Source organism: Oncorhynchus nerka, linkage group LG5 (assembly GCF_034236695.1).
Source record: "Oncorhynchus nerka isolate Pitt River linkage group LG5, Oner_Uvic_2.0, whole genome shotgun sequence".
NCBI classification, from domain to species: Eukaryota; Metazoa; Chordata; class Actinopteri; order Salmoniformes; family Salmonidae; genus Oncorhynchus; species Oncorhynchus nerka.
Window position 1 is genome coordinate 61,832,975 of NC_088400.1, and position 24,175 is coordinate 61,857,149.

The window sequence follows — 24,175 nt, forward strand, 5'->3', positions numbered from 1 at the left end:
TAATCCCTGAACATGTTTACGGGTTACAAGCTGTACATAATGCAACAACAACAACTAACTATTAAGAACAATATATACATGTCACACCACTCACTTTGGGAACACACACACCATCCCACAAGTCCAGAGATATGAGTGAGTCCAGTTGTTGATCGGCAGAGACAGATGTTGCTCTCTGCCGCTGCTTGAGGGAGACTGCAAGTATTGTGTAACCTGCAGCGTCAAGAGGATGGGTAGATGTCCTGCCCCCTAGTAACTACCCTAGCAACCTATCAAGGCACAGGTCAGAGAGTTTTAGAGGCAGGTTTATGGTTCCCCCTAGACTCTCGGGCTCTGGTTGTAGTGGATGGGGAGGGGAGTTTGCTCAGGGTTGTGAGGTGCTAACAGTCACCGACAGGGAATTCTTAACACAGAGACAAAAATGCTATCCATGAGTTCATCTGACCCTGGGGAAGTAGGTAAAGGGCGTCACTGCTAAAATCCCAAAGTATCCCTTTAAAATGTGTGGCTAGTGTCAGTGCTTTTACACAAAAACTGAACAGGTGGTTAAAAGACCAGCATGTTTGTAGCCACATATGAACCTTCTTTAAGAATACCAGCAGAAAATACATCACATTTCAGTTCAGATTTATGTGTTGTGTGTGTTTGAGACATCCACCGGATGACAGACAAGCCATGTTATAAAAACTACAAGAGGATTGATGCTCCTGCGAAATCGAAGAGAAGACTTGGTGGACATGTAGTTTATTCAGCCGAGGTGCCAACCTGTGATTTTTAAAACGACACTACAACTACCACAATGCCCCACTCTACCCTTTGGTTTTAGGACATTATGGCTGCGCACTGTTCATCAATGGTGTTTTTATTTACGTTTTTTCGTTTTTTCTCTTATTTAAAACAGAGGAATGTAGACAGAGTTTGGCTTCGATTATAACTTGACAAAAAAAGCATTAGGAGATTTCTGGAGTTAATGCTCTATTTGCGTCAGGAACGCTGAAACACGTTTTGCTTGATAGCTAACGAGTCAGATAGCCAGGTAGGATAGTTGTCTGTCACCGGTCCGAATTTAGCTGTTGTAAACTCAGTTCACACTAAATTAACTCGTATTGTAAGGGTCAATGATTGTATAGCTTGTTAGTTAACCGCTACAATAATTGCTATAACTCGATCACTATACGGGAACACACTAGTTATCTATTCATAGCTATGTTTACCCCTGTAAAGTCGTCTTATTTCAGAGTCAGTCCCACTACTATCAACAGAGAGCTAGGCAAGACCAAGATGAGATAGCAAGAGGAGTTATTGGTTAGCTAGCTACGCGATCGTGAACACAATTAGACATTCAATTAAGTACCCCGAAGGTGCGTTTCACAGGAAAGAGAGAAACAGACGCAAGCCCAGCCATGTTTGGGAGTCTTTTCGAGGAAGAGGAGGAGGGATTTTCTCTGGCTCCCTCAGGAGGTAGAGTTGTTAAGAGGGAAGGGGAGCCACCTCCACCCCGGGGAAGAGTAAATCTCAGCGGGATTAAAAACCAGGGAGGGACGTGCTACCTCAACTCCCTGCTCCAGACCCTGCTCTTCACCCCGGAGTTCAGAGGTGAGAGGTCAGGTCACTTGGTGTTCTGTCTTTGGCTCATACTGTATTTGCAATACTGTGTGTGTGTGTGTGTGTGTCTGTGTAGAGGAGCTGTTCAGTCTGGGTCCAAAGGAATTGGGCTGCCTGGAGGACAAAGACAAACCAGAGGCCAAGGTAAAGAACCAACCATGGGAGTGTGTGTGTTCCTCACTGTGTGCATGTCTTTATTTGTATTGGTGTGTTTGAGTAGTACATTAACTCTGTCCCTCAGGTCAGGGTTATTCCATTGGAGCTCCAGAGGCTGTTTGCTCGTCTACTCTTGGTGGACCAACAGAGTGCCTCTACTACTGATCTCACTGACAGCTTCGGATGGAACAACAGCGAGGTAGTGTGTGTGAACACGAGCATGTGAACGAGTGGGTGTATGAATGGCGGTGTGTGTGACGCAGGGACTAAACTAGAGAATGAGGCTTGCTTTATATAATGCTACATCGCTTTCTCCTACAGTATTTTGCTTACCACTCTCTTTCATCTCTCTCCCGTAGGAGAGCAGGCAACATGATGTGCAGGAGTTGAACAGGATTCTGTTCAGTGCCCTAGAGCACTCCCTGGTGGACACCAGCGGTAGTGCGTTCATCCAGCGCCTCTACCATGGCACCACTGTCAACAGCATCCTCTGCAAAGAGTGTGGCAACATCAGCCAGAGACAGGTTTTTATTTATTTAACCATTATTTTACTAGGTAAGTCAGTTAAGAACAAATTCTTATTTACTTAAGGCAAAAGGCCTCCTGCGGGAACTGCGGCTGGGATTAAAAATATAGAACAAAACACATCACGACAAGAGAGACAACACAACACGACATAAAGAGAGACCTAAGACGACAACACAGCATGGCAGCAACACATGACAACACAGCATGGTAGCAACACATGACAACAACATGGCAGCAGCACAACATGGTAGCAGCTCAAAACAGGGTACACACATTAGTGGGCACAGACAAGAAGGTAGAGACAACGATACATCATTCAAAGCAGCCACAACTGTCAGTAAGAGTGTCCATGATTGAGTCTTTGAATGGAGATACACACATGTAACAGTTTTATCTTTGTGTTGCTTACACCTCTTTCTCTTGGCTCTCAGGAGGACTTCCTGGACCTGACCGTGTGTGTACGTGGCGTGTGTGGCCTGGAGGGGGCGCTCTGGGACATGTTTGTGGAAGAGGAGATGTTTGAAGGCAGTAACCTCTACCGCTGTGGCCAGTGTGACCAACTAGTCACTGCTGCTAAGGTTAGTAGGAGTATTGGCATGGATTTAAAATGTACTTGTTTATTCTAGAATTGGTACTGATTCCAGAACTCTCTCTCCCTTGCGCCCTCTTTCCCTCTCTCTCTCTCTCTCTCTCCCTCCCCCCTCTGTAGTCTGCCAAGCTGAGGAAGCTCCCTCCCTTCCTGACAGTGTCTCTGTTGAGGTTTAACTTTGATTTTGCCAGGTGCGAGCGTTACAAGGAGACTGGTCGCTACACCTTCCCTCTCACCATCAACCTCAGGCCCTTCTGTGAACAGGTACAACCTCCACCCACACTAATCTGCATTGCTTCACTGCCACTTACTCTGTGTGTACTCTACATGACTTAGTTCAAATAATGTCAAACCATTTAAAAAATATGTTATGTCGCGTTATAAGGTATGTCACCCTCTCTCCCAGACTGAAGACGAGGACTCTGAGTACTCCTATGAACTCTTCTCTGTCATCATCCATAAGGGAGGCTGTTATGGCGGCCATTACCACGTCTACATCAAAGACATGGACCACCTCGGCTTGTGGGAACCGCCGGTGAGAGAGCGCGGGAGGGAGGAGGAGAGAACAACAATTGCATATCAGACAATCAAGGCTTGGAGTATGTCACTAAATGTGCTAATAGCGAATTGTGTGTTTGTGTGTGTCTTTGTATTTACGCGCATGCGTTTGTATCAGGAGGAGGATTCCAAACCCAAGGTTCAGAAGAAGAAGGAAGTGAGAGTGTATCCTGAGCCGGAGAAAGACGACCCTCTATCTGTACTCTCCTCCATAATAGCCCAGGTAACGCAAAGCATGCTGGTTTAACCCGATGGAACGAGAGCACCACGGGCCACATCGTCAGTAGGTCCAGTGACTGTGTCTGATCTTAATGTGGTGTTGTTCCCATCCTGGCCTGTAGGAGGAGAGCAGGAGCATGCTGCTGGACCAGCTGGGCCAGAGACTGATGGACAAGATCGGTTCTTCTTGGAGCAAGAAGTACAGGAAACTCCACGGCCCCATAGGCAAGGTAGGACATGACTGATGGGCGTCCCCAAGAGCTCCACAGCGTCACATGAACGCGTACCTTTCCTTATCTCCTCTACATCGTTCTACATGTTATCCTTCCACTCATCCCCCTCTCCCTCTCGCCTCCTCTCTCCCTCTGCAGTTCCTCCAGAACCACAGTGACGTGTTTGTGTTGGTCAATAACGGCACTCGGGTGGCCCTGAAAGCCAACCCCCCTAGCCCGGTGACCCAGCCCTCCAGCCCAGCCCACCCAACCCCTGGCTCTAGCTCTACCCCAGACCCAGTCCACAACAACACTGCCAACGCCCAACCAGAACCAGGACTGGAGACGGCACCAGAACCACAGGTACACTAGTTAGACCTCTCATGGTTCTGCTTTAATGATGGTGTGTCTGCTATGTTGATGCTGCAATTGGTTAGGTTTAAATCTCTATTCTGTCTCTCTCTGACTCTCCATTGATCCATGCATCTTTCTTCCTCTCTCCATCTCTCCACAGGGCAGCCACTGGTTTAATCTGAATGACTCCACAGTGACGTCGATCCATGAGAGAGACGTAGAGAAAATGTACCAGGGAAAGGAGAGTGCCTACATGCTGTTCTATAGGAAGACACTGCTACGCAGGCCTTCTGGAGGTACGTGGGTGTTTGTGCGTGTGTGGGAGAGAGGTGTAAGACGGAAAGGGAGGGAGGGAGAGAGTGAGTGAACACAAGAAAAGCAGAGCCGCATCCAAACTTGATGCGAGTGGGAGAGAAAGAGAGATGGTGACAGAGAGACGTGAAAACGCACACGGATACAGTCTTTAAAATGAGGTTTTCCCCCTGGCAGCCCTGAGGAATCCTGGGTATAAGGTTCCCCCTCACCTCTTGGAGATGGCTGAAGAGGAGAACAGAAGACTACAACAAAGACGGTACACACGTGCGCACACACACACGCACACTGTATTGTGTTATGTTTTGCTGATGTTTTTTGGCTATCCGTTTTGTGTGTGTGTGTGTGTGTGTGTGTACTCTGCTATAGGGAGGAGTTTGAGGCCAGCAATAACAGTGTTGAGCTGCGTCTCCACCTAGCGCCGCGCTATAGGTTGGAGAACGGAGCTCTTAAGCCAATCAGCACAGAGCAGAAAGAGGCCACCAACCTCACCTTTGACCTCCGCAGGACCGTAGGAGACTTGCGAATGATCATCTACCAGGTGATGTCATCACTCCGACTCATTAACTCACTTCCTTAATGACGCCATGCCACTTTGCAAAAAGCTCAAATCAGTGTGTGTGTGTGTTCAGATGCAGAATCTCTGGGATGGGGATATGACTCTGACTGTGGCCAAAAGTCTGCCAGCCGGCCTTCACCTCTACAACACTCTCACAGGTGAGAGACACACACACACACACACACACACACTTTTGCAACATGTACATTCTGTGAGAGTTCATACTGAACTCTTGTACGTGTGTTTCAGATGACGAGGTGTCTCTCTACAGTGCAGGCATCTTGACCGGCACTGATCTGTTTGTGTGGAACGGCAGAGAGGTGAGGAGACACTCGAATCAACACAATCCACCGTTGTACACACTGCTACTGGACGTCCTAGAACCAAAATGGCTGTCGGGTCATATCATATCCCCTTTATTTCCTCAGGTTTGTGGGGCGACTGTCCAAACAGGAATCGAGTGGGAACCAATGCTGCTGACCGTGGTTCGCCCCTCTCTGGGAGAAGAGGAGGAGGACGGGGGAGGCGAGGGAGAGGAAGGAGGCGAGGGGCTGTCGAAGGAGTCGAGGGGGTTCGCTGGGAGGGTGACTCTAGGAGAGGTGAGGGAGGCGTTAGGGGAGCCACAGGAGAGCCTCCTGTGTCAGGAGAAGAGGGGAGGGGAGGGAGGGGGGGCCAGCGGGTGGAGGGTATTCCCTCCTGGAGACATGCAGAGGACCCTGAAGGAGCTGGCCTTGAAGGATGGAGACGCACTGCTGGTGCTGGAGCCACAGACACAGGACAGCAGGTGGGCAGCGTGGTGTGTGTGTGCGAGGCAGTGTGTCAATCTGCGTAAGTGAGTGACAGACATGAGGTGTGGTTGGTGTGTTTGCTATGGCTGTGTGTGTAATGTCTCTCTCCCCCAGTGTGTTCAGTGTGAATGGTGATATGGTAACCGTGACAACACCATCAGACTGTCGCTGGCTTCAGGTGGAATACCGACCAGAGAGAAGAAGAAGAGGAGGAGGAGAGGTGGATGAAGATGAGGAGAGGATGAGGGCAAAGGTCCCTGCCTCTGGAAACATGGTGAGCTAGCAAGTGTGTATGTGTGTATAGTATATTAGTGTGTGTTTACTATATTTGTGTGTGTGTGTGTTTAGTATATTAATGTGTGTGTGTTTAGTATATTAATGTGTGTGTGTTTAGTATATTAATGTGTGTGTGTTTAGTATATTAATGTGTGTGTGTTTAGTATGTTAATGTGTGTGTGTTTAGTATGTTAATGTGTGTGTGTTTAGTATGTTAATGTGTGTGTGTTTAGTATATTGATGTGTGTGTGTTTAGTATGTTAATGTGTGTGTGTTTAGTATGTTAATGTGTGTGTGTTTAGTATGTTAATGTGTGTGTGTTTAGTATGTTAATGTGTGTGTGTTTAGTATATTAATGTGTGTGTGTTTAGTATGTTAATGTGTGTGTGTTTAGTATGTTAATGTGTGTGTGTTTAGTATATTAATGTGTGTGTGTTTAGTATATTAATGTGTGTGTGTTTAGTATGTTAATGTGTGTGTGTTTAGTATGTTAATGTGTGTGTGTTTAGTATATTAATGTGTGTGTGTTTAGTATATTAATGTGTGTGTGTTTAGTATGTTAATGTGTGTGTGTTTAGTATATTGATGTGTGTGTGTTTAGTATGTTAATGTGTGGGTGTGTGTTCTTTTCTAGCTGCTGTGTGAGGTGAAACAGAGGGCCATAGCAGAGCTGCAGCTACAGGAGCAGCTAGCAGGTCAGATAATGTTATTATTACCACTCCTAATAGCAGCAGCTAGCAGGTCAGATACTGTTATTATTATCACTCCTAATAGCAGCAGCTAGCAGGTCAGATACTGTTATTATTACAGCAGCAGGTCAGATACTGTTATTAATAGCAGCAGCTAGCAGGTCAGATACTGTTATTATTACCACTCCTATTAACAGCAGCTAGCAGGTCAGATACTGTTATTATTACCACTCCTAATAGCAGCAGCTAGCAGGTCAGATACTGTTATTATTACCACTCCTAATAGCAGCAGCTAGCAGGTCAGATACTGTTATTATTACCACTCCTAATAGCAGCAGCTAGCAGGTCAGATACTGTCATTATTACCACTCCTAATAGCAGCAGCTAGCAGGTCAGATAATGTTATTATTACCACTCCTAATAGCAGCAGCTAGCAGATCAGATACTGTTATTATTACCACTCCTAATAGCAGCAGCTAGCAGGTCAGATACTGTTATTATTACCACTCCTAATAGCAGCAGCTAGCAGGTCAGATACTGTTATTATTACCACTCCTAATAGCAGCAGCTAGCAGGTCAGATACTGTCATTATTACAACTCCTAATAGCAGCAGCTAGCAGGTCAGATACTGTTATTATTACCACTCCTAATAGCAGCAGCTAGCAGGTCAGATACTGTTATTATTACCACTCCTAATAGCAGCAGCTAGCAGGTCAGATACTGTTATTATTACCACTCCTAATAGCAGCAGCTAGCAGGTCAGATACTGTTATTATTACCACTCCTAATAGCAGCAGCTAGCAGGTCAGATACTGTCATTATTACCACTCCTAATAGCAGCAGCTAGCAGGTCAGATACTGTTATTATTACCACTCCTAATAGCAGCAGTTAGCAGGTCAGATACTGTTATTATTACCACTCCTAATAGCAGCAGCTAGCAGGTCAGATACTGTCATTATTACCACTCCTAATAGCAGCAGCTAGCAGGTCAGCTACTGTCATTATTACCACTCCTAATAGCAGCAGCTAGCAGATCAGATACTGTTATTATTACCACTCCTAATAGCAGCAGTTAGCAGGTCAGATACTGTTATTATTACAACTCCTAATAGCAGCAGCTAGCAGGTCAGATACTGTTATTATTACCACTCCTAATAGCAGCAGCTAGCAGGTCAGATACTGTTATTATTACCACTCCTAATAGCAGCAGCTAGCAGGTCAGATACTGTTATTATTACCACTCCTAATAGCAGCAGCTAGCAGGTCAGATTACCACTCCTAATAGCAGCAGCTAGCAGGTCAGCAGCTAGCAGGTCAGATACTGTACCATTATTACCACTCCTAATAGCAGCAGCTAGCAGGTCAGATACTGTTATTATTACCACTCCTAATAGCAGCAGCTAGCAGGTCAGATACTGTTATTATTACCACTAATAGCAGCAGCTAGCAGGTCAGATACTGTTAGCTAATAGCAGCAGCTAGCAGGTCAGATACTGTTATTATTACCACTCCTAATAGCAGCAGCTAGCAGGTCAGATACTGTTATTATTACCACTCCTAATAGCAGCAGCTAGCAGGTCAGATACTGTTATTATTACCACTCCTAATAGCAGCAGCTAGCAGGTCAGATACTGTTATTATTACCACTCCTAATAGCAGCAGCTAGCAGGTCAGATACTGTTATTATTACCACTCCTAATAGCAGCAGCTAGCAGGTCAGATACTGTTATTATTACCACTCCTAATAGCAGCAGCTAGCAGGTCAGATACTGTTATTATTACCACTCCTAATAGCAGCAGCTAGCAGGTCAGATACTGTTATTATTACCACTCCTAATAGCAGCAGCTAGCAGGTCAGATACTGTTATTATTTACCACTCCTAATAGCAGCAGCTAGCAGGTCAGATACTGTTATTATTACCACTCCTAATAGCAGCAGCTAGCAGGTCAGATACTGTTATTATTACCACTCCTAATAGCAGCAGCTAGCAGGTCAGATACTGTTATTATTACCACTCCTAATAGCAGCAGCTAGCAGGTCAGATACTGTTATTATTACCACTCCTAATAGCAGCAGCTAGCAGGTCAGATACTGTTATTATTACCACTCCTAATAGCAGCAGCTAGCAGGTCAGATACTGTTATTATTACCACTCCTAATAGCAGCAGCTAGCAGGTCAGATACTGTTATTATTACCACTCCTAATAGCAGCAGCTAGCAGGTCAGATACTGTTATTATTACCACTCCTAATAGCAGCAGCTAGCAGGTCAGATACTGTTATTATTACCACTCCTAATAGCAGCAGCTAGCAGGTCAGATACTGTTATTATTACCACTCCTAATAGCAGCAGCTAGCAGGTCAGATACTGTTATTATTACCACAGCAGCTAGCAGGTCAGATACTGTTATTATTAATATAGCAGCAGCTAGCAGGTCAGATACTGTCATTATTACCACTCCTTAGCAGCAGCTAGCAGGTCAGATACTGTCATTATTAATAGCAGCAGCTAGCAGGTCAGATACTGTTATTATTACCACTCCTAATAGCAGCAGCTAGCAGGTCAGATACTGTTATTATTACCACTCCTAATAGCAGCAGCTAGCAGGTCAGATACTGTTATTATTACCACTCCTAATAGCAGCAGCTAGCAGGTCAGATACTGTTATTATTACCACTCCTAATAGCAGCAGCTAGCAGGTCAGATACCACTCCTAATAGCAGCAGCTAGCAGGTCAGATACTGTCATTATTACCACTCCTAATAGCAGCAGCTAGCAGGTCAGATACTGTTATTATTACCACTCCTAATAGCAGCAGCTAGCAGGTCAGATACTGTTATTATTACCACTCCTAATAGCAGCAGCTATCAGGTCAGATACTGTTATTATTACCACTCCTAATAGCAGCAGCCAGTATTATTATCATAGATATGTGTTGTCTCTTCACTGGTGTGTGTATCTCTGTCCAGGTGTGGCATGCTGTCTGAGGCAGGTGGACCGTACAGGGAAACTCCTGCCCCCAGGTACTGTAACCCCCAATGACCCTCACGCATAGACACATGCATCTCTTACTTCGTCCTAATTGTGTTTATGTATTGATGCAGGGATCGACATACAGGGTTGTCTGCTTGACCGGGGAGGTTTTGGAAGCCCTCCGGGCCAGTCAATCTTCCACTACAAAGGCCCCCCAAAACATATTTTATTCATGATAGTTACAGTCCTGGCTATATATATAATTGTTGAAAAAAAAACAGACAAATTCCCAAAGCTGTTAGTTCGTGATGCAGATTATCACACGCACACAGACTAGTTAATCTGTTATGCAGCAAGAAAGAGCAGCTCACCACTGGTTGTTGCGTGGAGCAGCACACAGAAGAAGGACAGTAGTAGGGTTGCTGGTAGGGTATGTAGGAAAGATGTTTCAACGTTCAACTGGTAGATATTATAAGGCAACAATGTGTATGTAAAACAGGTATTTACGATGTTTGGCCCCAGTCGTGGTTAAATCTTTGCAATGCACAGTTTCGTCGTCATGCTCTGTTTGAATGAACGTTTCTCAAGGCTTTCCCGAACCTTCCCAGTTAAATGTTGACTAAACAGACCTTAAACGTGGTCTCCAAATGTGGTTTAAGCATTGTTGTGGACTTGGAACATCCAATTGTTGTTGTTTTTCTATAAATCATTTTTAAAAAGTGTGATTTTTGATAGTGAGAAAAATAAAATGTCATTATTTCTGTATGGAGGGTAGTTATTATCGTCTAACTTGCTCAGCCCGCAAACTAAAGATATAATCACCTGATCTCGCTTTATTTGGGGTGGCGCCATTAGCTTTTAGTTGGCGATGGCCCGGTGTGCCACTGGCAAATTTACCTGAATGTCAAGCCCTGTCGTGTATGTGTTGCCTCCCACAGTGTGTGAGGAGCTGAGCGTTCGTGACGCTGGGGTTAGGCTGATGACCTCCCTGTCCCTCTGTCCTGGAACGGCCCCCAAAGACACACAGCTGTTCCTGTACTTCAGTGTGGGGACAGCACCCTCCTCTGGCTTGGAGGGGGAAATCATTGTAGAGCGCTCCAGCACAGTTAAACAGGTGGGGAATGACTGCTGGTCTGCTGGTCGGTCTATCTGGCTGCCTGCCTGTGTCTGTCTCTCTGTCAGACAGTGTATCTGCTTCTCTGCTAATGAGTGCTTATCCTATCTATTCTATTGTAGTGTCTCAAGAAAATGTTGGAGTCAGCAAGACTTGAAGGTAAAACTACTAGATTATAGAGTGTGTCCCTTCTCCCCTGTGTGTGCATTTGTGTTAATGGTGTAGGGTTAATGGCGTAGGGGTAATGGTGTAGGGTTAATGGCGTAGGGGTAATGGTGTGGGTGTGTGTGTGTGTGTGTGTGTACAGGGGACGGTTGGCATCTAAGGAGGCTGGACTGGTGTGAGGAGGTGGGAGAGGCTTTGATGGACGAGGTCAGTAACCAGAATTATAAAACGGGTTGTTTGGATGCCGATTGGTCGATACAGGGAGTTATTCACGACAATCCAATCCCCCAGGTAATGCCTGTTAACAGTTTTCATTTGAATGATCAATGCTCCTTCAGCGTCCCACAGCCCAGCCAGGCAATTAATAAACTCCCCTGGAAAGAAATGTCTCGACAGGATTTCCCCATGCTTCCATCCTAGCATTTGGTTTGCAACAGTTGAGGTTTGTCTAAACCTTGTTGCCTGCCACGCTGACCTGTGCAACAATGTTGCAGGTTTTTTTTGCGATCTCCACCGTGCCATAGAGAATGATCGTGTCCAGAGGAGACTCATTATAATGGATATATCCAAAGAAATGGCAATAGAAATAAAGGTAAAACAAATGAAAATGCACATAGTTTGCTGTAGGTTCAGCTGCTTGTCGTGATTGTGGGTTTGCTTTAATTGACTAGTTGGCAAAGGAGAGGTAGCCAACTTGCAGAGCAAAAAGTGTTTTGCTGAGAACGGACGACCAGCCCGCTTGGCTGACAACCATGCCAATAGAATAGACGACCAGCCCGCTTGGCTGACAACCATGCCAATAGAATAGACGACCAGCCAGCTTGGCTGACAACCATGCCAATAGAATAGACGACCAGCCAGCTTGGCTGGTACCCGGGGATTATCGTGATCAACACCCTCCTAAGGGATGTTCCCTCGTACCTCTTCTTAGCGTCGGGCTTTTAAGAACAGACTATAGTCGGGTGTTATTGTCACGATAATCCCTGGGTTCTAATAAATGATTGCTTAAGCGAAATCAGGAAGTGGGATACATTTTCCGCTCTCTTTTTCACTCACTGCCACAATCTCTCTCGTTTCTTCTCCAGGAGGCGTCTCTCTCAGAGCTGAAGATGAGTCATGGAGACGCTCTGGTGATTACTGAGGGACGACTTCCTCCCAAGGTACACTCAACTTCCTGTCCACTTCCTGTTCTCTTTCAACCCCATTCGCTCTCTACAGACACGTATTCCCTCTCTCACGTCCCCCCTCTCTCTCTCAGGGTTTTCTGAAGCTGTCAGTCTGGCTGTATGTGGAGCCGAGAGCCGATCCCGTGGTCTCCATGGAAACAGAGGTCAACGGCACAGCCGAGGGGTCCACGGAGGGTCAGAGGTTGGAGGTCATGACTGCAGGTGAGACACACACACACACAGTATGAAACTAGGTAGGAAGGTATGAAACTATGTCCACTGGTTAAAATGTGTGTGTGTTTAGTGGGCGGGGCCATGGTGGAGCTGAGGACTGTGGGACAGGTGGAGATCTCAGAGGAGGCTACACTGGAAGAGCTGAAGACTCAGGTAGTGTGTGTGTGTTGATACTGCTCCTTCTAGCGTGTGTATGTCCATGCTGTGTGTGTGTGTTAATACTCTGTGTGTTAGGTGCTGACCCTGCCGGCGCTGCAGTATGTGTGTGTGCCCACTCCTGCGTTTCTGCGTGTGTGGCAGCTGGAGGGACAGAGACTGACACGTATCCTCAGAGGACAACAACACACACTCAGGTACACACACACACACACACACACACACACACACACTCCTCCCTCTCACTCCTGTCTATCTCCTCTCATCCCTTTTCTCAACAACAAGTATCTGTTCACAGGAAGTTGAAGTTGTGCAGTGGGGTGGAGTTTTGTGTGCAGCAGCTACTGAGAGAAGAGGATCTTGGGTAAGCCTGGGGTTATTCTACTCTCATTGGTCAGTTAAGCAGATATCGGAAACGTGATTTCTGGATCTGTTGCTATCCTTCGCTCTTCTCTTCCTCTCCCACCATCTTATTGCCCCATTCCCTGCTCCCCCAGTCCTAAAGAGGTGTTGCTGCGTGTCCAGATGGGGGTGCCAGGGGAGCGGGGTTACTACCCTCCAGAGGACCTGGTCTGGGATGCTTCTCGAGACCCTTCCCCCAGATCACTACGCTCTGCCCTGGCCTCAACATACGGCCTCTCTCCTGACTCCCTGCTACTGGCCAAGCACCAGCCACACACACACACCTGGGAGACTTTCTCCAACTGGGTAAGAGATGTGGAAGGAGGGAGGGAGCCTGATGTTTTGTCACTCTCCTATGGTTTATTTTATGACTCTTCCTGGCGCTTGTTGATGATGCGTGCACACAGAGCCAGCAGGTGTCCAAACGGAAGAAGAAGAAAAAGACGGAGTCTCTGCTTGGAGCGCCTTTCCACCTTAAAGACGGTGACATCGTCGGTGTCAAGGTAACAAACGCAGCTCTGTGGTTCATCGTATTGGTTGCGTTCCAGCCTGCTCTGCTTTAATTGGACAGAACTTGCTTATTGAATGTGACATGGTTTTCTGATTGGATAATACTTCGACAGTAACATGGTGTTTTCTGATTGACAGAACCTGTTGATTGACAATAACCGGGACTTTAGCACCCAACAGGATGAGCAGAGGTTGAGGGAAGAGAAGGAGCAACGCAGGAAAGGGTGGGGCTTCTTAAAATATCCAATGAGACTCAGGTCACAGTGTTGACACTGCTTTTTGTGTATGACATTAGCTTTACAAGAAAGTGTATTTATATAAGTAAATGTCTACAGTTTAAGTTGATACTATTTCCTCTTTACTCCTGCAGAGGGCAGGGTGCGGGGGCTGAAGTTGAGACCAACCAAGGGGTGGGACCAGAGAAGAAGATGGGGCCAATCAAGGCCAGGAAGCCAGAGGTGGCCCTGTCAATCAACGTGGGGGTGTTCAGATAGCCTCGCCTTACACACACACAAACAAACACATACAGTACACATGTGTGCACACACAGACTTTCTCACCGTGGCATCGCTCAACATCACGAACAATCTTCTGGACATCTGTTTGTGTGCCAAACATTTTTGATAATGTGTTCACACAGCATGACCCCCCCATAGGTCTGCTATCTACTGCTAGTGTAGGTCTGGTGGTGGGATGACTTACTGGTTCGCTATACAGACCTCTGTCGACTCAGTGTCACAAGCTGCAGTCTCTGACTCTCTTTCCATCTCTCAGTCACTACACCTGGATCCCTTCTCCCCTCTACATGAGATCCAATAGGAACCAGTATTTCTACCTGAGATCCAATAGGAACCAGTATTTCTACCTGAGATCCAATAGGAACCAGTATTTCTACATGAGATCCAATAGGAACCAGTATTTCTACCTGAGATCCAATAGGAACCAGTATTTCTACCTGAGATCCAATAGGAACCAGTATTTCTACCTGAGATCCAATAGGAACCAGTATTTCTACCTGAGATCCAATAGGAACCAGTATTTCTACCTGAGATCCAATAGGAACCAGTATTTCTACCTGAGATCCAATAGGAACCAGTATTTCTACATGAGATCCAATAGGAACCAGTATTTCCACTCATAGTACTGGGTGTATTACATATATATTGGTATGTATTTACAGTATCTGCTGACTAGTTTGCAATGGTACACACCACAGAGGTTTATTTTTTATTTATTTCACCTTTATTTAACCAGGTAGGCTAGTTGAGAACAAGTTCTCATTTGCAACTGCGACCTGGCCAAGATAAAGCATAGCAGTGTGAACAGACAACACAGAGTTACACATGGAGTAAACAATTAACAAGTCAATAACACAGTAGAAAAAAAGGGGGGAGTCTATATACAATGTGTGCAAAAGGCATGAGGTAGGCGAATAATTACAATTTTGCAGATTAACACTGGAGTGATAAATGATCAGATGGTCATGTACAGGTAGAGATATTGGTGTGCAAAAGAGCAGAAAAGTAAATAAATAAAACAGTATGGGGATGAGGTAGGTGAAAATGGGTGGGCTATTTACCAATAGACTATGTACAGCTGCAGCGATCGGTTAGCTGCTCAGATAGCTGATGTTTGAAGTTGGTGAGGGAGATAAAAGTCTCCAACTTCAGCGATTTTTGCAATTCGTTCCAGTCACAGGCAGCAGAGTACTGGAACGAAAGGCGGCCGAATGAGGTGTTGGCTTTAGGGATGATCAATGAGATACACCTGCTGGAGTGCGTGCTACGGATGGGTGTTGCCATCGTGACCAGTGAACTGAGATAAGGCGGAGCTTTACCTAGCATGGACTTGTAGATGACCTGGAGCCAGTGGGTCTGGCGACGAATATGTAGCGAGGGCCAGCCGACTAGAGCATACAAGTCGCAGTGGTGGGTGGTATAAGGTGCTTTAGTGACAAACGGATGGCACTGTGATAGACTGCATCCAGTTTGCTGAGTAGAGTGTTGGAAGCCATTTTGTAGATGACATCGCCGAAGTCGAGGATCGGTAGGATAGTCAGTTTTACTAGGGTAAGCTTGGCGGCGTGAGTGAAGGAGGCTTTGTTGCGGAATAGAAAGCCGACTCTTGATTTGATTTTCGATTGGAGATAGATATGTACCAGTAGATTATAGATAATATATACACCTATATTTCTAATAAGAGTTAGTGGGTTTATATCCATGCCTTAACATGGACGAGCCACAATTCAGCTCAGTCCGGAATAGTCCCCCCTTACCTCATTTCTCTACCTCTCTGTTGCGCCCTCTCTCTCTCTACCTTTCTTTCCCTCCTAACTTCATCTTCGCTTCGTGGTCTCACCCTCTCGCCATTTTTCTTACATGGGAAAGAGTCCCAAGTGTTTTCTCTGTATCCCATCATGCCTCTGCACCAGAGTTGATCACGTTAACCATGCTATCATTATGTTTGTTTCATGTGCATGCAGTGGGGGTGTGTGGGCGAACTTCAGGGAGTTAAAATAATTCATGGATCATTTGACTAATATGTCATCCATAACTTTTACAAGTGACGGTTGGACAATGAATGCGAGCGACTTTGTTTTGGATTATGAGATTATTTGATTTCCTAACTAATCTGATGTTTTTATTTTTGCATTTGCTGGAAGTATAACTGAAATGTAGTTTTGAGTACTGTATGACTTCTGGGTCAGTGCCAAGATGCAAGGACAGATGGAGAGTTTTGGATTAAATACAGAATAAAACGGATCAAGAAATAATGTTTGCAAATCTTGTTTTATTTATTTTGGAGTCCTGATATGCATGTTTACAGACCTTTGTCATTTGCACACTCTTTTGCAACTACGAATCATAGTAGGCCAACAGATTTGAATTTACAGCATGCTTCCAGCGCCAAGAAGCAAATTCTCCATTCAAGCCTTATATTTGGCTATACCCAAAATGATGCTTATCAAACATAACATCAATGTATACATTTGACCTTTACAATCAATCATCTATGTGTATATATTTTGAAATATGAAATGCTCACACAAGACAATATCTGAAGATAGGGGTTAGGGAATATTGTTCAGGGCTAGGCTAATACATATTGAGTGGGGGCAACGTGATGGGGCAGGTCACATGCTGCACGGACGGCATATGAGGCCCGCCCTGCCCTTCAGGTAGCGACGACGTCATCGAGGGCCACATGGGATAGCCAATGGGAGGTAGCAGTTGGGCCTGGGGGCCGTAGTGATGGTGGTGGACGGCGTTTCCTCTTGGTTTGACCGCTGACCTCACAACAACATCCTGGATGAGGTCAACATCAAGATGAAAACAAAGTAACAAATATAAGATGTTAAGAATGGCCATCTTTGGTATGTGGGTGACAGGAACCATAAGACTGTTGAACAATTTATCAAATTTCTTGAATTACATTGTTGGTTAAGGGCTTGTAAGTAAGCATTTCACGGTTAGGTCCACAACTGTTGTATTCAGCGCTTGTGACAAATACGATTAGATTTTGACATAAATGATGTGGGTGTGTGTGAAACGGACCTGTCCTGGGTTAGGTGGTGACAGGGCCGTGGGAGGAATTGCTTTCAGCATCATGTTGTGCATTATGATCTGATGCATCTGAGCATTCTGCATCAACATCAGCTCCACCATGTCTAATACACACATACATACATACATACATACATGAAAATTAACATTATATATATACACACACATACACACATACATCAGTAGCTGCACTTTGCATTTGTGTGTGTTTACCTTCTTTGATGCTCCCAGACCTTGGTGCAGGGTAAGGCTGAGGAGGGGGTATCTGTTGTATGAGGGGCTGTTGCTGTGGTAACTGCTGAATGAAGGTAGTAGGCTGCTGGGGCAACTACAGACCAAGAGAGAAGTCGCATCAGCTGTCTGTGTGTAAGAGAGAAATAGCATCAGCTGTCTGTGTGAAAGAGAGAAGTCGCATCAGCTGTCTGTGTGAAAGAGAGAAGTCGCATCAGCTGTCTGTGTGTAAGAGAGAAATAGCATCAGCTGTCTGTGTGAAAGAGAGAAGTCGCATCAGCTGTCTGTGTGAAAGAGAGAAGTCGCATCAGCTGTCTGTGTGAAAGAGAGAAGTCGCATCAGCTGTCTGTGTGCAAGAGAGAAATCGCATCAGCTGTCTGTGTGCAAGAGAGAAATAGCATCAGCTGTCTGTGTGAAAGAGAGAAATAGCATCAGCTGTCTGTGTGTAAGAGAGAAATAGCATCAGCTGTCTGTGTGAAAGAGAGAAATAGCATCAGCTGTCTGTGTGAAAGAGAGAAATCGCATCAGCTGTCTGTGTGAAAGAGAGAAATAGCATCAGCTGTCTGTGTGAGAGAGAAATCGCATCAGCTGTCTGTGTGTAAGAGAGAAATAGCATCAGCTGTCTGTGTGAAAGAGAGAAATCGCATCAGCTGTCTGTGTGTAAGAGAGAAATAGCATCAGCTGTCTGTGTGAAAGAGAGAAATAGCATCAGCTGTCTGTGTGTACGAGAAAAAGCAGAGCAAGAGGAAGATAGATGGAGAGAAAGAGTGATTTTTGTCTCACCATTTGCTGGATGATGCGTGGGGGCTGTGGCGGGGGCTGTGGCTGGGGTGGAGCGGGGGGTGCAAGGGCAGGCTGGTAGATATGGATGGGGGCCGGAGTAGGAGGCAGGGGGACAGGAGGAAGGAGGAGGTCTGGGCGGTACCGTCTCCCTGTCCCACCCCAGGTGTGAGGTCTGCTCAGGTCCTCCAACATGTGCTGCTCCTGCAGGCAACACGCACACAGACAGTTACCATGTGAGTTTGGTGATAATGATGGTGATAAATATCTTAATAATAAGGATGTCATACCCTCAGTCTTTGCAGCAGGTCCTTTTTTCGTCTAAGCACACTGTGCAACGCATCCGCCTGTCCATCAAAACTCCCTGGCCAATCAGAATTAGGAATAAAGTAACTTCAGAAAACTTACACACAAAAAGGAACAATCAGGGTTTGCTTGTACTTCAACACTTCATTACAATATTTATTTTCAAACATGTTGTAGTCTTACTGGTGGACAGGGCAGACTCTGCTCTGCTGTCCTTGTTGTCCCTCTCGTTCTCCAGTCGCTGTGGACATGAAGACAAGCAGGAGGGGAGTAGTCAGCAGTCAACAAGAGGCCATGTGCAGCCAGAACTCACATCAGAAAACATGATCTCTTTTACTACTCTTTGTTACACTAATAAGTTAAAAACATGGTCTTTCTGTCTATCAAAGTAAATGATCAGATGATTATTTGATATGCAAAACTTTAAAAACTCAATCAATCAAATAATCAATTACCTTCTCCAGCAGCCTGAGTTTGAGTCTGGTCATCTGGGCAAGCATGGGATCAGTCATTCTGAGAGTACTGTATTCTCCACACTGTGAAGTTGTGCACACACACACACACACACAATAAGTGACTGAGGGTCACCGCTGTACACACCCCCACTCTCCCGTCCCCAATTTACCTGTAGCTCTTTAGCCGTATGTCACAAACCTATCGATCAGCTCTCAGTCTCTACGCCAAACTGAGACCACTCCCTGGTTACTAAGGGACACAACTGTTTATGCCAACCAAGCCACGCCTACTGCTTGGTTACCATTCCTGGTTTTGGTCTTGATCCTAGGTTACTGTTTACCATCTGAGCTGACACAAACAGTGTATTTCTCTTGAACAACAACCCAGTAAGGCAACTAAAGAAATGTAAAAGTAAGGGTCCGTGAAATTGTTTAGGATAAGAATAGAAAGTCATATGTACAGAAAGTTAGAAATTGGTACAAACTTGGGTGGTCATTTACCAGATTGGCACCCAAATAGGATCTGGAATGAGAAGCTCTATGCTGAAAATGTATAAATGTAGTCTTTATTGGAGGGATTGGATGTCTTCTCCTGTCCAAAAAGTTGGAACCGGACCCAGGGACGAACATAGTAATTTGGAGGCCCCAGGCAGAGGCCAGTCTGAGGGCCCCCGCCCCACCTCATAAAAAAAAGGGATTTATAGTAAAGACATATAATTTAACTTTAAAAAGATATGACCTTTTAACCCCATAGAGTCTAAGGGCCCGGGCTGGGTTTCTACTAAGCTAACCTATGGAATTGTTTTAAGATGGTCATACCAATGATCATTTAGCTATTTACTTTTGAATTTTAGGACCCATGTAGGTATCAAAAATCTATATGAAAAAATGTATTTGATTAAACATCGAATTTGGCCTTACTGCAATTTGTATTATTATTTATTTCTGCCTCGAGCAGAGGTATTATTTCTGTTTAATGGTAAGTCCGCCAGTGCCCAGACCTGAAAACAATCAGACCCATTCCCAAATGGACCCGAGGACAACCTCTTCTAGTTAACGAATAGATCAATATATGTTGGCTAGGCCTTCTATAAGTCGATACATTCACCTTAATTGCTTAAAATAAATATGCTATAGGTCAGGGGTATTCAACTCTGACCCCATGAGGTCCAGAGCCTGCTGGTTTTCTGTTCTATCTGCTAATTAATTACACCCACCTGGTGTCCTAGGTCTAAATAAGTGCCTGATTGGAGGGGAACAATGACAAAAAGTAGTGGGACGGGCTTTGAGGTCCAGCATTGAGTTTGAAGACTATAGGTTATACAGAGCCATGGTTGTGTCCATTTGGGCTCACGCTGGTCTATCGGCTGTAGTTACATAGACCCAAGACCAGTTGACAATCAAAGGCTGTGTTCACACAGGCAGCCCAATTCTGATCGAAATTTACTGGGGGAGAGGGGCTGGTTTCGGTGCCAATGCACCACACAACCAATAAGCGAAGCATGCCGACTTCGTGCACTTCAATGTCATGGTTTGCATTTTCAACACCACAATAAATAGACTAGTCCCCAGGTCCAGAACCGAGGCTGGGAAACGCACAGTATTAAATAGAGCCATGACTACATGGAACTCTCTGCCACCACAGGTAACTCAAGTTTTAAAAAGCTGATTTAAGAACACCTCATTTGCACTGTACTTTGTATTAGTCCTAGATATTGTGTGTATGTACCGATATGTCGGCTGTGTGTGGAGTTTTAGATGTATGTATTTCAGTCCTTGACTACTAATGTTCTGTACTATGTCATGTTTATGTGGACCCCAGGAAGAGTAGCTGATGCTTTTGCAGTGGCTAATGGGGATCCTAATAAATACCAATCTTGACAAACAGAAAATACATTCCTCCCTACCTTGTAGGCTTACCCAGTATAGAATGTAGGGCTTGACTTTTTGGTGTTTTGTAACAGATGTCTCTTTCCATTCATCAATTGGCTGCTGCACAGTTTGAATTAATTGATAGATTTGATTTGTCAGTAAAAAAAAAAAACATATATTGTTGTCCCTATTCTTTTTACATAAATACATATGCAATTACATAGATACAGACACATTACAGAGACAGACATGAAAAAATGCTCATCCTCCAGATGAGTATGAGGGGGGAGTTTAAGTACAATTCTTGCAAGCTTGTTTGGCTGGTACCTCAAGCACTGCAATGCCTTAGACCGCTAAATAAGCTTTTTTTAATTTTTATGTTTGGGGCTGCTGGTGAACCATGATGTGCAGGCATATTCAAAGTCACACTGGACTAGCACATTAGCTAGGTTTCCATCCAATTGGCGACAGATTTTCATGCCAATATTCAAAAATCGTCATAAAAACAATATGCCTAGGGCCTCCTGAGTGGCGCAGCGGTATAAGGCATTGCAGTGCTTGAGGTGTCATTATAGACCTGGGTTCAATCCCAGGCTGTGTCACAGCTGGCTGTGACCGGGAGACTCATGAGGCAGCACACAATTGGCCCAGCGTCGTCCGGGTTAGGGGAGGGTTTGGCTGGCTGGGATTTCCTTGTTCCATCACACTCTAGAGGCTCCTTGTGGAGGAGAGCCTACAAGCTGACTTCAGTCACCAGTTGGACAGTGTTTCCTCTGACATATTCGTGTGGCCAGGTTAAGTGAGCAGTGTGGCTTGGCAGGGTTGTGTTTCAGAGGACGCATGGCTCTCAACCTTTGCCTCTCCCGAGTTCGTAGGGGAGTTGCAGTGATGGGACAAGACTGTAACTACCAATTGGGGAGAAAAAGTGGTAAAAGTACAACAACAAAAAAGTATTTATATGACATTTCAGATTTTCTTTTAGGAAAATTTGGCACCGGACATGATACGGAAGATTTTAATTTACCAGACATTTGAGAAAATGTATCGGACATCCATATGCATTCAGACCCGCCATCAACAAATGAGAGATATTGACCAAATTAGCCACATTTACGTCTTTAAAAACAGCCTATAACAAAAAAAAAAAGATTTAAGATATATTTTTAAATATATATATATATATATAGCCTATATAAAATAAGAAAAGCTTAGGCCTCACCCCAGAGAGATATATATGGAGAAATGCCAGTGGCATGCTACGTCTGCTATACAGATATAGACATACAGGAGGCTAATTCATATATATATTTTTTAATCAAAATATTTTGTATAAAGATAAGCATTATATTGTTAGATTACAGGAGTAAAACTCTGGTAGGCCTGAAACAGTCTTCCTCCCCTCAAATTCAACTGTCAGAGTCAGTTGGAACACTGGGGTGCACTGCTGTCATATCATAGGCCTGCAGTAGCTAAAGCTTAATAATAGCTTATTAAGCTAAAGCTTAATAAAAAACGCACTACCCTCCCATGTGCCTCCCCCCAGAAAATACACAACCCTCCCCAAAGCAAAAAAATTAGTTTGACAACCCTACCTATTTGGACCACCACTCCCCCCAGTACATTTCGATCTGTCCCTAACTGGTATTTTGACCAATCAGATCAGATCTGAAAAAGATCTCACTGAAAAGATTAGAGGAAAAGATATCTGAATTGTGCTGCCTGTGTAAATGCAACTCAACCGGACCCAACCTGCACAAGTTTGCATTTTGGACCCGGACCGGGCAATCGTGTTCGGATGAACCCATGAAGTGCTCTAATATGTAGTTAGCGGACTAAATCCGTCGTCAAGATACATCAGTTGACAGTTGAGTTTGGGTAACCCAAAGCTATGCTGCTACTGGTTAACTAATTTCCCCCGGGCATTTAGCGCGCCGTTTGCAAAGGTGGAGTAGTTGGTTTAAAAAGCTTAATTGATCCAGTCAAAAACACGCATACATTAAAATAAATATTGTATTGGTGGACTATTTTTGTAACTCTCTATATGTATTGGCTAATTCCCTTATCAATAAAAGTTTAGCTTCACCATTTAGTCCTCTGATTGGTTTCCAACTTGTCAGACAGGGACCTGTAGAATATGGGAAGGAGTTTTTGACTGTGCATGTAAACACTTAGAGAGCATGATTTCCATTGGCTGGGAAATTCGCTCCGAGTGTGTTGATTGGCCATATTAGCGGAGGAAACGTGATAAGGGCGGTGCTAAAACGACATGGCGGCCATATTGAATTTCATATTGACAGTTGTTCCAAAGATTTTGCATCCGAGGCACAAGAAAGTGAAAGGTATTGATAGGTGGAATAATCAGCGATTTCAGGACATTTGTCCTTAACCTTTAATGGTTGTGTTTCAACCAAGACATGGACGAAGATGAACGACAGAGGAAACTAGATGCTGGAAGAGCAAAGGTTAGTAACGACTTATGGGTAATGCATCAAAGTAGCTGTCTAGCCATCAAGCTAACCTCGCTAAACGTATCAGTAACATTGTCGTACAATAAAGTAATAGGTTGCAGTTGCTTGATAAAGGTCCTTGCGTAAGTTCAAGTTTTAGCAACTAGTTGAATCGATAACAAAGCTAAACTGCATTTACATGTAGCTAAACTAGCTACAGTATAGTAACTGGCTAAACCCTTTGTTATTTATGAATTATAATGACCCAATTTGTGGCTTACTTAAACAAATGTTGGTATTGTTCTACCGTTGACTCAACAACCCAGCTGACGTTATACTGCCTATTTGAACTACCCTATTGTCTCATCTACTGTTTGACTTAACTAAATGCACCAAGTTTACTACTGATTATTAACGTAGCTAGCATTTGGCTAATTGTTGTAGAAACGGGATCTTATTCAGTTTGCTACCCAGCCCAAATCTATTCCCCTTCTGTTTACTAATTAGTGTGGGCCACTTACTGGGAGAGTATCATCCCTGCTTGCCAAGTCGATGCAGGTGGTGATGGCAGCCAGGATTGGGTTCGTCTGTATGTGGTTACGTTTGAGATACACATCATATGCACAATTCTACGCAGGTGATCCGATATTTGCAATGCATGGAGAGGTGTGAAACACTACCACTGAGGTTTAAAATCTCAAGACCAGGCAGGTCAATGTAAAATAACGACCCTATAATCCGCGCAGACTTTAGAGAAAAGGTCTTGACCTGTCACCTGAGCATCAACCCTGCCATTCCCCACCACGGTGTCTATATCGCTTCGGGTATGACCTTTGCTTAGGGTGGCTTTCTCCCAACAGTTGTTGTTAATTTAGATTTGCATGAGTCTTGAAAGGATGTGTGATCTACCTATTTTTGGGACACCTCAAACCTGGGTGATGCTCACGCAGCAG

At 44.7% G+C, this 24,175-nt stretch overlaps 3 protein-coding genes across 3 annotated transcripts in view; 2 read left to right on the top strand and 1 right to left on the bottom strand.

The window, feature by feature from the left end:
* The first annotated feature begins 815 nt into the window (after window positions 1-815).
* Window positions 816-16,341, top strand: LOC115129877 (ubiquitin carboxyl-terminal hydrolase 40-like). Its single transcript, XM_065018829.1, has 31 exons — window positions 816-1,596; window positions 1,682-1,749; window positions 1,847-1,960; window positions 2,121-2,285; window positions 2,721-2,867; window positions 2,999-3,142; window positions 3,285-3,413; window positions 3,555-3,659; window positions 3,778-3,885; window positions 4,027-4,230; window positions 4,382-4,517; window positions 4,711-4,792; window positions 4,903-5,074; window positions 5,166-5,250; window positions 5,342-5,412; window positions 5,521-5,876; window positions 5,995-6,154; window positions 6,791-6,851; window positions 9,818-9,871; window positions 10,760-10,935; window positions 11,058-11,094; window positions 11,243-11,307; window positions 12,186-12,260; window positions 12,359-12,488; window positions 12,571-12,653; window positions 12,735-12,853; window positions 12,955-13,020; window positions 13,154-13,364; window positions 13,466-13,561; window positions 13,707-13,792; window positions 13,939-16,341. The coding sequence occupies exons 1-31, from the start codon at window positions 1,404-1,406 to the stop codon at window positions 14,060-14,062; spliced, it is 3,822 nt and encodes a 1,273-aa protein (XP_064874901.1). The 5' UTR covers window positions 816-1,403; the 3' UTR covers window positions 14,063-16,341.
* Window positions 16,341-19,288, bottom strand: zgc:112416 (uncharacterized protein LOC550509 homolog). Its single transcript, XM_065018830.1, has 7 exons — window positions 18,904-19,288; window positions 18,632-18,689; window positions 18,433-18,506; window positions 18,146-18,346; window positions 17,345-17,459; window positions 17,123-17,235; window positions 16,341-16,873 (listed from the first exon to the last, which is right to left on the bottom strand). The coding sequence occupies exons 1-7, from the start codon at window positions 18,958-18,960 to the stop codon at window positions 16,664-16,666; spliced, it is 828 nt and encodes a 275-aa protein (XP_064874902.1). The 5' UTR covers window positions 18,961-19,288; the 3' UTR covers window positions 16,341-16,663.
* A 3,779-nt stretch (window positions 19,289-23,067) lies between these two features.
* Window positions 23,068-24,175, top strand: part of LOC115129878 (pericentrin-like) — a 35,584-nt gene continuing 34,476 nt past the window's right edge. The window contains 1 exon segment of the mRNA XM_065018831.1: window positions 23,068-23,237. Coding sequence (XP_064874903.1) covers window positions 23,190-23,237 — 48 coding nt within the window. The 5' untranslated portion in view covers window positions 23,068-23,189.

Coding starts and splice junctions, on each gene's coding strand:
- LOC115129877 (XM_065018829.1), top strand. CDS start 1,404: ATGTTTGGGAGTCTTTTCGAGGAAGAGGAGGAGGGATTTTCTCTGGCT. Junction 1,597..1,681: donor CTTCACCCCGGAGTTCAGAG/GTGAGAGGTCAG, acceptor GTGTCTGTGTAG/AGGAGCTGTTCAGTCTGGGT. Junction 10,936..11,057: donor GCTCCAGCACAGTTAAACAG/GTGGGGAATGAC, acceptor ATTCTATTGTAG/TGTCTCAAGAAAATGTTGGA.
- zgc:112416 (XM_065018830.1), bottom strand. CDS start 18,960: ATGACTGATCCCATGCTTGCCCAGATGACCAGACTCAAACTCAGGCTG. Junction 18,507..18,631: donor AGAGTCTGCCCTGTCCACCA/GTAAGACTACAA, acceptor CTGATTGGCCAG/GGAGTTTTGATGGACAGGCG. Junction 16,874..17,122: donor CACCACCTAACCCAGGACAG/GTCCGTTTCACA, acceptor GACCTCATCCAG/GATGTTGTTGTGAGGTCAGC.